The sequence below is a fragment of the Budorcas taxicolor genome, chromosome 22 (genome assembly GCF_023091745.1).
Source record: "Budorcas taxicolor isolate Tak-1 chromosome 22, Takin1.1, whole genome shotgun sequence".
NCBI lineage: Eukaryota > Metazoa > Chordata > Mammalia > Artiodactyla > Bovidae > Budorcas > Budorcas taxicolor.
The window spans coordinates 46,246,976-46,266,213 of NC_068931.1; the positions used below are offsets into that span (position 1 = coordinate 46,246,976).

The following is a 19,238-nucleotide window of genomic DNA, read 5'->3' on the forward strand; positions in this document are numbered from 1 at the left end:
GTTCCTCTAGTTAAAAAAATTTTGTAAATCGTTATGCTGTACACCTTAAACTTACAGACTGCTGTATGTAAATTATATCTCAATAAAACTAGAAGGAAAAAAACATAAAGAACTACCTATGAAGCAGAAGTTCTGGAGACACAAAGATACAAGACACTGCCCCTAGCACACCCCTACCATCAGGAAACAGAGCCCCTGGAGGAGGAGGGGGAAGTGATCGCGCATTAATATGGTGAGCACAGGGCAAGGGCACAGGTGCTGCGGCGCAGGATCTTCAACACTGGGCGCACTGATCACCGGCGGAAGGTGAGATCACCACTCTGCTCCTTAGCCCAGGGCGTCTTCTCTAATTAAGACTCCTCCCCACAGCTTAGCTCCTCCATGATGGTATCCTGCTCTGGTGAGCTCTCCTTTTACCTTTTCTCTGCCCATACTCTTAAGAAGTTCTCAGTCTAAGCTGCACATTAAGAATCACCTGGAGAACTGGCCCCCAGTACAATGAGATCAGGATTCTCACTCTCTTCCCCATATTGGTAATCAGAATCACCATAAAGGTGATTCTAAAGGGTAGTCAAGGTTAAGAACCAGTGCTCTACTTGTATCATCCAGCCCATGATCAGGTCTTCCCCAGTGGCTCAGATGGTTAAGAATCCGCCTGAAATGCGGGAGACCTCGGTTCCATTCCTGGGCTGGGAAGATCCACTGGAGAAGGGAAGGGCTACCCATTCCGGTATTCGTGCCTAGAGAACTCCATGGACAGAGGAGCCAGGCGGGCTACAGTCCAATGTGTCATAAAGAACAGACACAACTGAGCGATTTTCACAGCCCATGATTGTATTGTTCACTACTGCCAATTGTTCTGTTCTCTCTCCTACTTCATAGCGTAGGCTGAACACTAACAGCTCATATGACAACTGGCATCCCACTGAAAATACACTGAATGGGCAATAACATATTGAAATCAGATGCTAAAAAGGTGCTACAGTTAATTTAAAACACAAGAATCACAAAGTATGGGTAAACGAGGTTTTAGAAAAATTGACAGGCTAGAAAAAAATTAATACACTGTAGGAAAATGATCTTTAAAGAAAAGGGTTTTTAACCAACTCAATATTCATGCCTTCAGTCACTTACTGTACCAGATTCAGTCTTCATCACTAGGGATTATTAAAAGACAAATATGGTTCCTGAGTCCTAACACCATAGAATATCTTCAGTAAAATTAAACAGACCCCTACATTACACTGTGATAAATACTATAATGGAAGAAACCGACACAGCTACGGGCTCATACGAAAGAAGCACTTGATTTGATCATGCAATCCATCCCTTTGGTGGGCTTAGCCCTCCAGCTAGGAAGCCTGAGTTGGGCGCCATCACTTGAAATAAAACTCAGTACAGGTGACCAACTATTTTTATTTGGTCATTTTTCTGAGGAAGAGACTCTGTCTACTGCTGACATAAACATCCCAGTCTGGGTGACAGGTATAACTCTCTTCATAATGCACCCAGGTGATTTTCAGTCACAAATCCAACCTACATGAATTTGGGCAGCATTTACCCTTGATAAGCTATTAATTGAGGCTTATCATTTGACCCTGATTACCCCTAGACAGATTTGAATGAGGCCTCAGACCTTGGGATATGAAAAATGAAGTTGGGGGAAGCACTGACTACAACGTTCAGCAACCCTAGAAGTTCAACCCAAACACTGTACCTGTGGCCCACAGCTGTCATAGCTAAGGCCAGATAACAGCCAATGGGCATGCCCGCCTTCACAGCCTTCAAGAGAGGATGAAACGTGGGTGATTCTGTCATTTCTGGCACAGTGCTGGAGAAGGGAACAGCTGCACAATTCTGCTGTATTCCATAATCATTTTTGTGCAGTTTTAACCTCAAAATCAAGTTCCAGGCCCACTGGTTAAATGAGGTCTCAGGTGTCTCTCCATATCGAACGATACTGGCCAAATATGAAACCTAAAACAATTATTTATTTTAAACCACATTATTCACATAACCATTAAATTAGTAAGCTCACCCATCCATCTCTCTTTGTGATCAACAATGCCCTCAAAAGAAAAGACACAATGCTTACTGATACTCAGTGTTTATAGCACTAAATTAAAGCATTTCTCACTCACAACTGAACACTTCTGCTTATTTGCTAGTCACTTTGTGAATCTGATCAGGGTCAGCTCAAGCAAGAGTAATAATATGAAAGTTGGTATGCAACGAATGGTGTGCTAGTAAATAAATTTAACAAGTTGGAGTTTAGGGGCTCATTTATAGGGTTTGCCAACTCTGGTAGTTAAAAAGAAAAAAAAAAAAAAAAAAACTCCCACCATGGTCAACTTCAAGCACCACAGATTAACAGTCAGGCTTCAGAGTTCTTAAAAATGTAATAATCAGTTCTCCCAAGCCAGTACAAGCCAGCACCAGCCCACCATTGTAGATCAACTCAAATTCCACAATATTAATATGGTCATATATAGACTACTTCTTAAAGAAAAATCTTTCTTCACCCATAGAACTCAATTTCAATATCTGAAATTGCCAGAAATGTTCTTAGGAAACCTAAGAGTAAATACTGTAATTTTAACCACCCAAGTCATTTATAATAAAGACTTATGTCCTCAATACAGAAAAGAAGGAAATACCTGCTTCATACTTTCAGAAAGAAGCCCAGCATATGGTTTCTGTGCAAGGTACTTCTGGTACGCTTCAAGAATCATTAAAGCGATTTCAGCATGGACTGCTTGATCCAGATGAAGAGACACCTTTTAAAGAGAAAAATAATCACAAACATGTCATCTTGATTTTTTTGTTGTTATACCTTTGAACTGAAAGATTAGTTAGGATAAAAAAAGAAATCCTGGATGCAGAAGCTAAATCTTCCAAAGCTCACATTCCTAAATAATGAAATTATAAAATGGCGATAGCAAAAAGAATTTTAATCTTTAAAGAACCACTACACTGCACCAGTTATGTGTGAATCTGAGTCATTACCAACTCCAGTTATAAAAGGTATCTTTGAGTGCAACTCTCAATCCCCATTCTAAAATCTCTATAAATACTTTAGGTTACAAGTTTAAAGGCATTGTTAAGAATCAGGAAGATGTTTAATTATTATTAACACAATAAGAAGGTAATAATTTAAGTCTGTATTCCCTTTTCTTCTGTCATCAGTGAAAATATTAAACATACTCAACGACACAGGTAAAATACTCCTTCAGGAGCTTGAAGCTGCCCACCAATTCTCCCACCCATCTTCCTCTGCATCTGACATAACACATTCCTTAATCCTCTCAGAGAAGAGGACTTTCCAAACACTAAGAAAAGAGCAAGGAGACACTCATGAGGACTGGACTCTGCATGCAGCTCTCTGGGAGAGGAGGGTGGGGGCTTCTGTTTACAAGTCAGAGAAGGTGAAGGTGGAAAAGAGTCTCCTGCAGCTCTCACCGACCAGCACTTGAGAGAAGACCCAGCTGAGCCCATGAGCAGACCAGATGGTTAGGGACACGCTGGGGAGAAAGCTCCCTGGCTTCAGGTTCCTCATCTGTACAAAAGGGGTCATGTTCACACCACCACACAAGATGACTGCAAGGACGAGACGACTTGCTCAGAACAAAAGCTGGCAGACGGGGCTGAGTTCTCTTTCCCTTCCCTTTAAAATATTTAAATATTTTGATCAAGGAGCTCACTAACAAAGCCTGAGTAAAAAGGGAGGAAGATTTTGAAAGAATTCCTTGACATGGCATCTTTGGAGACATGATAGGTAGCAAACTCTTGATAATAATAACTGTCACCACTAAGACCCTGGCATGTGCCAAGAACATGTTTCATGTGCCCCAGCTTGCTGAAACCTTACAGCAATCTTCTGAGGTAAGCCTGTTAGTGTGATATTTACAGAGGAGCAACTGAGGCCCAGGGAGTTCAGGAAGCTTGCTCACGGTCACACAAACAGAAGGTAGCAGAGCTGGGATCAGAAGTCAGGCAGGCTGGCTCAGAGCTCAGGCTCTTAACCAGCGCACAGTGTTCTGGAAGACAAGTCGGGCAGTGACACATAATACAAAATTAAGAGGAAGGAAAACCAGAGGCAAGAGAGGCAATTAGGAGGAACTGCAGTAAAAAGCCAGAAATACAACAACAGAAACAAATGATCCAAGGAATAAAGGAAGTATTTTCAGTGTGGAGCAATTTATCTTCACTTATAGGATGCTCACTCTGCAAAACAGAACTCAATTAGAAGAGATCCTAAATTCTGAAACAGCAAAGAAAATCTGCAGGTCTTGCAAATGACGTTTAAAAACGTTAATATCTGAGAAAATCTTTCTTTAAAACTGATGTGTGTGGACAGTCTTTAGGGAAGGTTTTTAGCACATACCTGTTCACCAAATCCCCAATTCAGGCCTTCTAGAATAACACAGGCCAATTTATTCTTCACCGATGTCAGGTTGTAATTCAACAACCAATCCCGAATCACAGCTATCTCAGAGGCAGAAGGTCGCCAAAGATACAAAGGTAGTTCTTTAAACAAGTATAAAGAAACCTTATTTAAAAGAAAAATTATAATAATTAAAATCAAAATTTAAAGACAATCCTATATTACTACAATACTACATTATTAAAGTGCTTACAAAAAGTTTTCTCCAAAAGGAAGTGGGGTTTTGTTTTGTAGACAATGAAATGAACAACCAGATCAAATGAATATAAATACTAATGATACACCAAAAGCACATTTTACAATCCTCTGTAAAGGTCAAGTTGTTTTTCCTATGTAACTGGTGAAAAGAGAAGGTGAAAGTCACTCAGTCATGTTCAACTCTTTGCCAGACCAGAATACTGGAGTCGGTGGCCAGCCGTTCCCTTCTCCAGGGGATCTTCCCAACCCAAGGATCAGACCCAGGTCTCCCATTGCAGGCAGATTCTTTACCAGTTGAGACACCAGAGAAGTCCCTATAAAATGGTATACTTCAATTTTTAAAAAATCACTACAGTAAGATTCAATTTTAAAGTCATGATAAATCAGCAGAAAGGCATTCATTTTACAAAAAAACTTAGCACTTCAAATAATTATTTCTCCTGTGGCATTTAAAAAATTATTTCTATTAGCTTTAAAGCATTCCAGAAAGTAGATACAAGAAATGGATAGGGGTAAAGATAAGACAAGATCAACCAAGAGCTGATATTTATTAAAACTGGATGGCACAGAAATTTATTATACTCTTCTCTACTCTTTATATACTTGAAAAATTCTGTACAAATACCCACAGCACCACTTGTCAATAACAAATCCATGTGCAAAGTAAGATACAATTGGGTTCACTTAATACAGTCTGCTTTAAGTAAGAATGATCAGAAGAGCAGTTAATTTTATAATGTCTAGAACAGTGCTGTCCAAAGGAAATCTAAAGCAAGCCATAAATGTATTTTAATTTTTCTAACAGCCATTTTTAAAAGTCAAAAGAAGCAAGCAAAATTAATTCTAACAACATATTTCATTTAATCCAATATGTCCAAACCAGTATTCCCACATCGTTACAAAAGATTACTGAGATATGTTATTCTTCCGTTCATATTAAGTCTTAGAAACTCCGGGAGTATCTTACACTCACAGCACATCATAATTTGGATGAGACATATTTCAAGGGCTCTATAGTCACATAGGCTTAGTGGTTACTCTATTGAACAACTCAGCTCAGAACACAGATCCTAGCATTTTTCAGGTTCCTGCACTGCTCCATATTGGAGGCAAAACAAAATTTGAAAGACTAGAAGGAATGAATTTGAAAGACTTTTTCTTTCCTTTGCATGTGCAGTGTGTGTGTGTGTACTTAGCTAAATTTTCATAAGGATTTGTAATAAAGGTCTTGAACAACTGAATAAAACAGTAACCTAAGCAATCTAACACATACAAAATTTCTTCTTTAGCCTGTGAGCATCTGACAAAAAGAACAAAATAATGGTGCTAGAACAATGAGTATAGCAACAAGATCTGTCCAGTCACACAAAATAACAGTGTAACATATATCCACCCATCAAGAATGAAAGTGAATTAACCAAGAAAGACCTCATGGACATTACTACTACTACTACTACTACTACTACTACTACTACTACTAAGTCGCTTCAGTCGTGTCCGACTCTGTGCGACCCCATAGACAGCAGCCCACCAGGCTCCCCTGTCCCTGGGATTCTCCAGGCAAGAACACTGAAGTGGGTTGCCATTTCCTTCTCCAATGCATGAAAGTAAAAAGTGAAAGTGAAGTCGCTCAGTTGTGTCCAACTGTTAGCGACCCCATGGACTGCAGCCTACCAGGCCCCTCCATCCATGGGATTTTCCAGGCAAGAGTACTGGAGTGGGGTGCCATTGAAAAGGGACTGTTACAAAAACTCTATGCCCAATAAATTCAACTGGTTAGAAATAGGAAAATCCCTTTAAAAATATAAATTACCAAAACTGACTCAGGAAAAAAAAACTATCTGCTTAAAATTTTCAATTTGTTATCAAAACATATCCCACAAAGAAAACCCAAGACCCAGATAACTTTGCTGGTAAATGCTATCAAACACTCCAGAAAGAATCCTAGCAATCTTACGAAAATTCTTTCAAATAATAGAAGAGGAGGAAATGCTTTCCAACTCGTGTTACAAGGCCAACAGGACCCTAAAACAAAAATCTAACAAAATAAAATTATAGATCAATATTTGCCATGAATCCACAGTAAACAATAGCAAACTGAACCTAGTAACACGTAAAAAGAGTAATATACTAGGATCAAGTGGGTTTTATTTTAGGAAACAATGATGGTTCAATATTTGAAAATCAATGTAATTCATCATTTTAACAGAAAAAAGGATAAAAATCACAGGAGCATCTCAGTGAATGAAGAAAAAACAACTAAATACCCATGCATGAAAAAAGAAATTTCAGCAAACTACAAATATAAATTTCTCAGTCTACCACAGAGTATACATGAAAAGCCTGCAGCTAGCATGATACTTCATGGGGAACTTTGGAACCTTCTCTGTTATAAGGAACACGGTAAGGCCACTTTTACTACCTCTATTTCATACTGGAATGAATGAAAGATCTAGTTCATTCAATAAAGCAAAAAAAAGAAATGATTAAACAGGAAGAATCCCAGTAAGAATTCCCAACAAAACAGAATTTAAAGAATGCATTTTAAATATATTTATGCTTTCACTGAAAGTCAAAAGATCACTAATTTTACCTGAAGAGGATATCAGAAAGATGATTTCACTAACAAAAGCAGAATGTTTCAAATTATTAAAAAAGACCAATAGGAAAACATTTATCAATTTTCAGGCTGTCATCAAGTTATCTGAATTCTGTACTTTGAGATGTCCCCAAGGGCTTGGCCCTTATCAACAACTATTCGTAACCCAGGGTGATTTCCACACATCTATAGCACAAATGACTTCCTCTCCTGCTGGGCCTCTAGAACAAAGTTACGTTCAGACACACCCCAACTGTGTCAGTGAAAGTTTAGGTCCACAGTTCGTTCCCAGACTCTGAAGCTCGAAGCTGATTTCAGCCTAGTCCAAGGTCACAGCAAAAATATTCAAAGCCATCATATTCATCTGAAGGCAAGGGGGCTTAAACAAGTTCCTCCAAAAATGTCGGTGAGTTTAATGAGCATAAAGGAACCACATGTATAAAGAGAGTGGGGGGCATCTTTTATAAGATGTGCTCTAAAGAACATTATGGTTCTAATTTGCACACTTACAGCTAAGCATATTTCTGAGCACAATTATTACTGAAAGTATTATGGACCCAATTAAAAATGTTGCTACTGCTACTGCTGCTAAGTTGCTTCAGTCGTGTCCGACTCTGTGCGACCCCATAGACAGCAGCCCACCAGGCTCTGCCGTCCTTGGGATTCTCCAGGTAAGAACACTGGAGTGGGTTGCCATTTCCTTCTCCAATGCATCAAAGTGAAAAGTGAAAGTGAAGTTGCTCAGTCGTGTCCGACTCCTAGCAACCCCATGGATTGCAGCCTACCAGGCTCCTCCGTCCATGGGATTTTCCAGGCATGAGTACTGGAGTGGGGTGCCATTGCCTTTTCCGATAAAAAATGTTAGGTGTGGCCAAACCCAGGGGAAAAAAAAAATGTGTCAGATAAAGGTTATGAACTCAATCAAACTGAAACACTCACATGACCCACTGTAGATTTTCTTGGAAGACATTCCATTAGATGACCACTCAAAAAGGAGCAACCAAAAACTTGCTCTTTGCAAACAAAGAAACAGAAAGTAGAATGCTGGCTGCCAGGAGCTGAGAAGGGACAAGGAGATAGTGCTTAATGGGTACAGAATCTGTTTCACAAGATGAAAGAGTTCTGTGGATGGATGGTGGTAATGGTAGGTAGCAAAACAATGTCAATGTATTTAATACCACTAAACTTAAAAATGGTTAATATCATGTTTTATGTTGTGTATAATTTGGTGGTGGTGGTGGTTTAGTCACCAAGTAGTGTCTGACTCTGTGTGACCCCATGGACTGTAGCCCCCCAGCTTCCTCTGTCCAATTTTCAAAGCAAGAATACTGGAGGGGGTTGCCATTTCCTTCTCCAGGGGACCTTCCTGTCCCAGGGATCAAACCCACATCTCCTGCATTGTAGGTGGATTCTTTACCGCTGAGCCACCAGGGAAGCTGTGTATAATTTACCATAATTAAATCTCTCTTAATGTAAAAAGAAAGTAACATATACTTTTCCAAGTAAAGAATGATATAGCCTTTATTCTTCAGTTAGGGGAAAAAAAGTCTTATAAACAATCTGTCATTAAATTTGCTCACTCATGAGTGTGATGAAGTACAATAGTTATCCATCATCTATCCTGCAGGAATGATGCAACAACTCTAAGGTAAAGGCCCTGTGCAAATATAAGCCCAGAGAAAAACACTCTAACTTTAAACATTCCTCCCAAAGTTACCACACATGACTACCTGCCATTAGAGAAATTCACTCATTACAGCCTTATTATACTTGATGAAGAAAATCTTCAGTTAAGTATATATTTTTGAAAATGATACACTCAAACAATAGAATACTACTTAGTCATTAAAAGGGATGGACTACTGACATATGCTACAACATGGATAGGCCTGGAAAACATTATGCTAAGTGAGAGAAGCCAGTCACAAATGATCAGATATTCTGTAATTCCATTTATATAAAATGTCCAGAATAGGTAAATCTATAGAGACAGGTTTCTCAGCTCAGTGGTAAAGAATCTACCTGCCAATGCAGGAGATATGGGTTTGATCCCTGGCTCGGGAAGATCCCTGGAGAAGGAAATGGCAACCTACTCTAGTATTCTCACCTGGGAAATCCAGGGGACAGAGGAGCCTAGTGGGCTGTAGCCCCTAGGGGTCACAAAAGGTCAGACATGACTTAGTGACTAAACAGCAAAAACAGAAAACAGGTTGTGGTCACTCAGGGCTGAAGGGGATGGAAGTCTGACAGCTAACTGGTATGTGGTTTTGTTCAGAGGCGATGAAAACGTTCTAAAATTGACTGGTGATATGTATACTTATCTGTGAATATACTAAGAACCACTGACTTGTACACTTTAAATAGATGAATTATACTATATATGAATTATATTGCAATAAAACTTTTTAAAAACTACATAAAGATTACAAAAGGGATTGTGACAAATGACAGAACTAGATGATATACATCTTGCTCAACTTAAACTTTTACTTTTAATTTTGTTTTTGATTGATTTAAAGCAGGTCTTCTTTCTTAAGAGTTGTTTCCACCAAGAAAAAAAATAAGAATTATGAAGGTAAAGCAAAAGTATGAAATAAAAACTATGGATTACTGTTAGGCTCTAATTAAAAGCCTGTGGATTTCCCTAGGGGTCCAGTGGTTAAGAATCTGTCTGCCAATGCAGGCGACATGGGTTTGACCCCTGGTCCAGGAAGATTTCACATGCCACAGGGCAACCAAGCCCGTGTGCCACCACCACGAGCCAGCACTCCAGAGCCTGTGAGCCGCACGCACTAGGCTCACGTGCTGCAACTACTGAAGCTGGCCCAGCTACAGCCTGTGCACTGCAACAAGAGACGCCATCACAATGAGGAGCCCACGGAGCACAGCGAGAGAGCAGCCCCCGCTCACCACAACTAGAGAAAGCCCGAGCGCAGCAACGAAGACCCAGCGCAGCCAAAAATGAGTTAAAAAGAAAATAATAAATAAAAACCTCTTTGAAGGAGGTGGGAAGTCACTTTGTAGAGATTAAGAGAAACAATACAGTTTTTTATAAGCAGCAGCTATGCCCAAGCAGGCACAGAGCCTGTGACTCAGTCAATGCTCTCTTTACTCTCTTGTACCCACGACTCAGCCATCCCAACAACTATTTTTGTATCCCAGTAACTATTTTTCCCACTGCTCCAATACTACTCCAGCGTTCAAAATAAACAACAACAAAAGGGGAAACCAACAAAATCAGTGCTCTTACCATTCCAACCTGGTCAATGGTGTCTTGAACTCTATCCAGAAGGACAGAAATTATCTCAGGATGAACAGCTGTGATGGCCCCTAAAAGCTCTCGACCAACCTTTGAAAAAGTTTCTCGGGTGGACAGGGTGACGTAAGACACCTAGTGGGAACATGGAGAGACGGCATTTTTAAAACCGAGCATCAATTAAAAAAAAACAAAAACTTTTCATACTTTATTTAGAATGTTTTCAAGTAAAGTATCAGAAAAAATCTCAGATTGAGGCTTGGTTCACACCGTGATCAAAAAGTTCAGAGAGCAGAGTGTCTACCCTGAGTCTGGAAGGTGGCAGGAGGGACTAGAGAAGAAAGACAACCTACAATGCTAACAGTGACTTCTAGTGCTGGATTCAGAAAGAAACACCAGTGTCTTCAGAGCAACTAAATAGTCCCTTCATAGTAAAACTTTCCTAAATTTGAGGAAACCAATAAAATTATGAAAATCAGAATGTATTTCCTGGAAATATCTATTCTCTCAAAAAAAAAAAGAGAGAGAGAGAGATCCTCTATCAGAAGAGCTCCTAATGCATCAAGGTTTACACTTCCCTGGCAGGCCAGTGGTTACGACTCTCTGCTTCTATTGCAGGGGGCGCAGGTTGATCCCTGGGAACTATGATCCCACATGCCATGCAGCACAGCCAAAAAATAATAATAATAATCAATATTTACCAACTCTTCTTAAACAATGGGTTCAAAACTACAAGACACAACCCATTCATGCCAATGGCCAGCAGTTTGGGTGTTGCTGGGACAGAACAGAAAAGTAAGAAAGTAGAATAAAACAGAACAGGAAAATGTGAGAATGCATAACTACTGATTCAATTTGATACATGTGTACACACATACACAACACACACAGGATCAGAATGCAGTTTTTACTGTGAGAACTGGTCAGAACATTTGAACCATCATTCAAGAGCATAAATAATACTTTAGTAATGTTATCTTGAGAATGCCACATTTAATATATGTGAAAATATACGTTCTCCCCTCAGTTTTTGCAGATTATAAAGACAGTGTGAAATTTCAGATCCATCTAGGCCTTAATCGCATGCAGGGCTACTTACAAAGTACAATAATGGGAACAGCTTATTAGGATATTTGACTCTGGAAAAGAACTTTACATTACCCAGTCTGTCATTCTCAAACTGTAATATTGAGGGGGATGATAATAAATCTTCAGACATAATTTTTACTTATATTGGAAGAAATGTTTTTATGAATGAAACAGATAAACGACAGCCTACGGTGAAAATGTATATTATATATACACACACACACACATACAAAACTCCAAATGATATTTTGGTAACCACTTGAGTTATATCCCTCAACACAAGGGGTCTAAAGTTCATTCTCTTCCACCCTTAAGGGTGGCTGGGTGAAAAAGTAAAGAAAGCAAGGATCTCATCTCATCCTGTCATTTCACAGATAAAGAAACTGAAGCCCAGAGTGATACGGTATCTTCTCTGATGTGAGATGGGCAACGAGGAGCAGAGTTAAAACAAAGCCAGATGATCTAACTCTGGGTTCAGTATTATTTCCACCATCTCATCTAAGTAGTGGGGGGAAGCCAGGTTTCCATGTTCCTGGCAGGCTCAGAGGAGTGGAAATGAGGAAGGCGGGGCAGACGGACAGAGAGTATAAAAACTACAAATGTCAGGCTGTGCCAGACTGTCTATTCTTTACCAAAACTCACACATCAAATGAAAAGAGATAGCATGGAGAAATGGGACGGGTATGATTCATGTTTTCAGTACTACTTACAGACCATCTTCTTCCACAAGTGCAGACAAAATGAGGCTGTCACATTTTTTTAAAGCGACCCCAAAGGAATCAATGGATGGGCAAACCAAAAGCAAATGTTTTTAGCTCATTTCTAAAACTTAATATTCTAACCTCATATATCTCCAGAACAATAATTTTTATGAAGTCTTCATCCACATTGGTTCTTCTGGCCTGAGCCATCTGAGCAAAAGTAGTTAGAAGGCAAATCTCTTCTGAGCTATTCATGGAAGAAAGACACTTCTCAAAGTTCACAAAATGTTCAGGGTCTGCAAGTCCAAGAATATTAAAGTGGGGAGAGAGTAAACATGTCACTTTAGTTACTCTTTCAGAGATAAATAAGATATAAAACTAAAAGATATTAAGAAATATTTAAAGATAGAAAACATCTTTGTTCCAGAATGGATTTCTACAGGCATTAGGAAGAAGGCTGGGCCAGCTGAAATTCCAACTCTAAATATAATGTTGGCTTAAGCAACATTTAAGAAGTCTCAGTTTCCTAATCTGTCTCTGAAGGTTATTTAAGATCAGATGTGACTGGTCAAGAGCTTTATCAACTGCAAAGCCCTGCTACTGTCACTGAGCAAGACATCCTCAGCAATACACCTGAAGCTACCTGGTAATTATCAGCCAAATGAAGGACAACTCTATTAATGAAAACGGGTAAGACTAGCAAACTACTCAGTCCCACCATGGCATTTCCCACAAAAGACATTTGCTTATAAATGAAAATTTGGGGCAAGAAATTAGCTATAATCATGACTGAAATACTGATGAATAGGATTAACAATACCTATATTTTTGCCTATTCCTCAGAGAATGCTCTGTAAGCAATATTACATTTTGTCACTAGAGGGCAGTCTTGATAAACAGTATTGCCACATTTGACAGACAACTAAAGGCTTCAAAGGCAAAATTCTGTAGAGGGAAGAAAATACTCTTTAAAAAATATACACCCTGTGGAACTCTTCACAGTAAGAAAGCAACAAGCCAATAATTCCTTTCATATGTTTACACATTTGAGAGATCAAACATAGTTCATCAAATTTCCAGTATTATCAAAATATCCACAGGGTATTAACAACTCAATTTTCATTTCCTATCCCCAAACTGGGTTCATTATAGAACTTACTCTTCAAAGCATTTGAAGAATAATGAAAATTGGAATCATCATTCTAATAAGTCAAAATAACAAAACTAAATTTCAAAATGATTACACATGAGTACACAGAGTTAAACATCTCCTACTCCTTCTAAACACAGAAAGAATAAAGCCATGAAGAGAAGAGGCACGTGAGACAGAGAGGCGGATGCTGGCACGGCTGTACCTTGGAGGTGTTTCTTGCACTCGGCAGGCAGGAGGGCAGTACTGAGCTTGTCCAGATTCCCGCTTTCCACCTGATGCATGAGGTAGAAGAGCTTCCAGAGCATCTGGACAGACAGTGTCCCGAAGGGCATTTCTGACATAAACAGCCAAATGCCAAGTCTGCATGTATTAAGAAAAGCAGGAATAATTTCATGTATCAGTCAACTTCACCATATTGAGAAAGGAGGCAAAAAAAAATCTTAAATCTTTAAAGCACACTACAGCAATTTTTCTAGCATGCTTCAGTCATAAACACCTTGAGCATGTTTAACAGCAAATACAAAGCACCTACTCTGCCCAGCACAGTCCTCATCACCACATCATCTATTTATTAGCACATTCCTCCTCACGAAAACCAAGGCAAGCACTATTACCGATATAGCCCCAGTTTACACATCAGGCTACTAGAACCAAAGGCTAATTAGAGGCAGAGCTGGGTTTTAAACCAAAGATCCTTTTAAGACCTGGGCAACAGAAAGACTGCTGAGATTGGACGTATATGTCTGAGCATCCACCAAGGTACATGTGTGCACACCAAGACCTGTGCAGTTGGCAGAGGTGGGGGGAGGGCCAAAAGCTCTCCCCAACTCCTTACTCAAAACAGAATGAAGTTCAAACTCCTCAGTTCCAAATTCAAAGCCTTCCAAAAATAGCTCAGACCCATCTTCCCAACCAGAGCCCTCTCTGTATTATCATCAGACCATTTTTGGACAAGGGGCTTTCCTGGTGGCTCAGCAGTAAAGAATCTACCTGCAATGCAGAAGACGCACAGGAGACCCAGGTTCAATCCCTGGATCGGGAAGATCCCCCTGGAGAAGGAAACGACAACCCACTCCAGTATTCTTATCTGGAAAATCCCATGGACAGAGGGGCCTGGTGAGCTACGGTCCATGGGGTCACAAGAGAGTCAGACACAACTTAGCAACTAAACATCAACAAATTCCTGGACAAGCCCAAAGAGAACTCCCCAACTACAAAGCGCCATCCCTCCATTTGTGAGGCCTTCCCTAATGCCCTCTCAGCACCACTATGAAATTCTAACCATACCTGACTATGGCATGATCATACCCACTATCAGTGTTTCTCACACCACTGTGGGCAGAAAAATCACCTGAGACTTTGTGGAAAAGGCAAACTCCCAAGGTCCACCTAAGAGATTCTGTATCTGCAGGTCACAGCTGGGGCCCAAGAATTTGAACCTTTATTTTACAGTCACCCCAGATGATTCAAGACTCAGCTGGTCCTTAAATTACACAGTGAGAAATATAAATGTGCCATTTAGGTACACATACCAGCATACAGCAATTTGACAGCAGAAACCAAGTCTACTTAAACTAGTATTTCAAAAACAACACTCAATAAATGCTTATAAATATTTTGTTACATGAATTTTATCTCAAAAAATCTAAAAAAGAAAAATGGGGAGGCACTCAAAACTGTTGCTTTGGGGCAAAACTATAATTTAATCAATTATAAATAATGTTTATTAAGAAAAACAGAAATTAAATAGTGCATGTTTAATCCACATCTGTGGCTCACCAGGCCACTAGCGGTCCAAACCACAACTGACCTCAACTTTGAAAAGCAACAGCTAGACTTCTCTGAGTTCAAGTGGATCAGGCTTCTGTCTTATTAAATAATTATCCCAACACCTCACATTGGACTGGATGTTCTTATATAAAGGATCACCCAACAGTGAGGCCTTAAAAGTAATGTCATAGACAATAAATATTTCCAGCTACAAAATTCCTATAGAGCAGACATGAAGTAAGTGTGGTTTAGGTTTCTATAGTCTATTTTTCAGTTTGGGTTTGTCTTTTTTTTTTAGGTTGAGGGACGCTACGGTCAGAAATTTCCACAGGAGTGTCAAAGAAATTTAAATTTCACAGCTTTAAATACCTGATTCTCATATGATGTGTTCTGAAATAAATTATACTCAAGAACAACAGCTCTCAGCATTTTCAAATTTAAAGCAATTACCTGTGTGAATTACATAAGCAATATTACAAGGGGGTTCACAAGCTCAGTGCTTAAGACCTCATAAGGAACTACAGTTTTTCTTCTAGAAAAGCTCTGCCTCTCAGCTAAACAAACCCAAGATCAGGTGACAGGAAATCAGACATGGAAGACTTTTCCCAAGCACCAGGAGGCCGGCTTCAGGGAGCAGATGCTATTGCACTAAACCCCTAGCAGGGACCTGGCACACCTCAGGAGACCACCAAGTGTGGACAAGAATAATCTAACTAAATTTCTAAGCCCAAGTTCTTTTTATCTTAGACCCATTCCTTCTAACTGCCTAACAGTAGTTTTAAGACTTAGTCAAAGAACACTAATCTTTCTCTAAGTGAGTGGTTATCCTGTTCTTCATTTGAAACCACACAAAAACAGCCACCACTTACATCTGAAAAGTCTTCTATGGTTTAAAAATATTACTTTCTACATATTATTGCATTTCATCCTAATAACATATCCATGAGGTCAATGGAATAAGTTGTATCATCATCGTCATCTCCACTTAATAAATGCACAAAGTGAGACCACAAATATTAAGTGATTTGCCCAAGGTAACAGTCTTAAACAGACCAGGACTCAAACCCACCACACAACACACATAAATAAGGGGCAGAGACTATGAGGCCACGGCAAGAGTGTCAACAGCTCAGAACAACAGCTCAGAAAGGGATCTAGCAGTTCATGAGCGGAGCTGGGGGGTGGAGGAGGGGGGCTGAAGCAGAACCCACTCCCACACTTCGGCAAAAACTCAGGGAAGACGGTGCAGATGAGTGGTCATGTCCCCACCTCTGCCAAAAAATGTATCCTAGGCTGTAAGCAGCAGCAACAATGGCGAGATGAGAACGCAGTCAAGGTGGTGGAGGAGGACCCCTGGTCCAAGACGGTCCTAGACTTTAAATCCCACGTAGTCGGACAACTTGAACAATGTACTGAGTGCCTACTCTGCCCCACTGGGGACACTAGAGTTGGGTATGAAATACAATTCATCCCCTGCTCAAAGTTACCCCAGAAGTTCAGAGTGGCAAAACTGAGGTAGCAGAATCAGGTTATTTTTAAGACTGAAGGAAACCTGAAAGTCAAAATCATTTCACGCAATACTACAGACAAGGAAACCAAATCCCAAACATCAACCCAAGACAAAAAACAGATGAAGTACGCTGATGTTATTATAAGAGCCCTACTTCAGTCAATGACTTTCACTCCAGTCTTCCTCACTAGCCAAGGAGCTATTTCTCGACAGTTATCATCACGCATCTTACCTTTTGGCTTTCAGGACATGTAGAACAGCTCTCAAAAAGAGCGCATCAAATTCAACCTGTAGTTTCTCTATGGAGTAGGGCTGCAGGGCCAATCCCGAGCCTTGGTTGTGGCTCACATACTGGGCCCAGTGGTCACTCACATAACCAAGGGTCATCCTGAGCATGAAGAAAGACAACGCGGCATTTTGTGTGAACGCACTCAACACCGGCATCTTTACATCCGAAACATTACTTTAGTCAACATGTCTTTGTTGCATACTATCTTCTAGGTGCTAAAGGGGATGCAATGGAGGGAAAAAACCTTCCCCTCATTGAGCTGACATTGAGTGGAGGGCACACAGACAATAAACAAAATAAAATGCACAGTCTGTCACATGGTTATAAATGACACTGAGAAAAATCAGTACGAGCGAAAAATAAAGGTTTTTGGGCATGTTGGTGAGGAGGGGCCTCACTGAAGAGGGACCCATGAGTAAAGACTGGATGTAGTCTCGGGCTATCTAAGGGAAGAGCACCCAGGCTGAAGAAGCAACCAGTGTGAAGGCTCTGAGGTGTGTTCACTGTGCTGGAGGAACAGCAAGGCAGCCAATGTGCTAAAGTAAAGTCAATAGAGAGAATGGCTGGCAAAAAAATCAAAGAGACCAGAAAGCAGCCATCCAGAGTCCTGTAGGCCACTGTGCATACTGGCTTTTATTCTGAATGAGACTGGGAGCAGCTGAGTCTGAGCAGAGGAGTGATATGAGCTGACTGATGATTTACAAGAAAACACTGGTAGCTGTTGTAAGAATAAGCTGGGGGTGCGGGGGAGGGAGGGCAAAAGCAGGATGACAAGTCAGGTGGCTACTGCGATAATCGGCGAGATGACTCATGAACTGCGGTGGCAGCAGTGAGCATGGCGAGCAGAGGCTGGGCTCTGGAAGCAGCATGTTTCGCTAACTGAAAGGATGCACGCCCTTCACATTTTAATCTCTGCAACGAGAATGTGCATCAAGACTGCTACCATCATAATCTGGTGGCATTTTCTCCTAAGATACACAAAATGTATCTTAGGTTTGCTGAAAGACGGGGTATTGAAAGAAAAGCTGACAGAATCGACCACTAGACGGGATGTGCTATAAAAGAGAAGTCACCGATGACACTAGCGCTTTGGCCAGAAACACAGGCACTTACTGACACTGAGAAGACCGAAAGGGCAGCAGTTTGAGAGGCGGGGACAGTGAGCCCATTTGGGGAATATTCAACTAGAATGGTCACCAGTCATCCAAGTGCTGCTGAGTTGGCAGCTGGATATATTCAATACAAGTTTAGAAGAAAGGTACGAAATGGAAAAAGAACACAGAACTTTAACCATGTTTAGAGGATACCCAAAGACATGGGAATGGATGCAATCCCAAGAAGTAAGTTTGGATAAAGGGGTCCCGGGTTAAGGGAGTCTAGGAGTGAGAATGGAACAACCAAGGAGGCCGACAGTGAACAGCCAGTGAAAGGAACAGCAGAACGTGGTATCCTGGAAGTCAAGCAAAGAAAATGCTTTAAGGAAAACTGACCATCCATGATGAAGGCTGCTGTATGAACTGTGTGAGAGATAAAGCAAGATGAAGACTCAAAGGTGGCTACTGGATTAGTCAATAGCACAAAGTTCATTAGCAACTTTCATTCTTCAGAGCTGTCTGGGTAGTGTTGGGAGGAAAAGCCTGACTGCGCAGAGTTCAAGAACTCCAGGCATCCTATATCATTACCTGGCTTTATGAATATGATGGATATATACCTGAAATAATTAAAATCAACTATGCTTTACAAACAAAAGTACGGAAGGAGGGGAAGTTTTGTAGTTTTTTGTAAGTTTTCTTTCAAGGTAAGGGAGGTTGGATGAAATAACTATGTTTTATATACATCATAAAAATCAAAAGATTGATGAGACAGAATCCTCCTGGATGTAAGTTAATTCAGTGAAAAGCAGTACATTTCTCAGAATTTACTCTTCTTTGATAATTTAAAAAAAAAACCCTTCTTTCACACAAATGAATGATAATGCTTTCCCAATTCAAATACAGGAGCCACTGATGAAGTCTTTGCAATTTTGTGGTATTTTATAGAAATCAGAATAAGAATAAATAAGAGAGAAAACAGGGAAATAATACTGCAAAAGAGCTACTGCCAAATTTTCCACAGCTATATAACAATTTCTAGGCAAAAGTTAGGAAGCAGAAGAGAAGAGAGGAAAGGAGGGAAAAGATCCTGTATTTTCTTCGACTCCTTCTCTCTGGCCAAGGTCAACCCAACTGC

General features: G+C 40.2%; 1 protein-coding gene across 1 annotated transcript in view; it reads right to left on the bottom strand.

Moving 5' to 3' along the window:
- Positions 1-19,238, bottom strand: part of EPG5 (ectopic P-granules 5 autophagy tethering factor) — a 138,374-nt gene that overhangs the window by 96,943 nt on the left and 22,193 nt on the right. Inside the window, 7 exon segments of the mRNA XM_052660349.1 lie at positions 1,718-1,977; positions 2,658-2,777; positions 4,385-4,549; positions 10,492-10,632; positions 12,429-12,583; positions 13,643-13,800; positions 16,953-17,108. Of these exon segments, the coding sequence (XP_052516309.1) occupies positions 1,718-1,977; positions 2,658-2,777; positions 4,385-4,549; positions 10,492-10,632; positions 12,429-12,583; positions 13,643-13,800; positions 16,953-17,108 (1,155 nt within the window).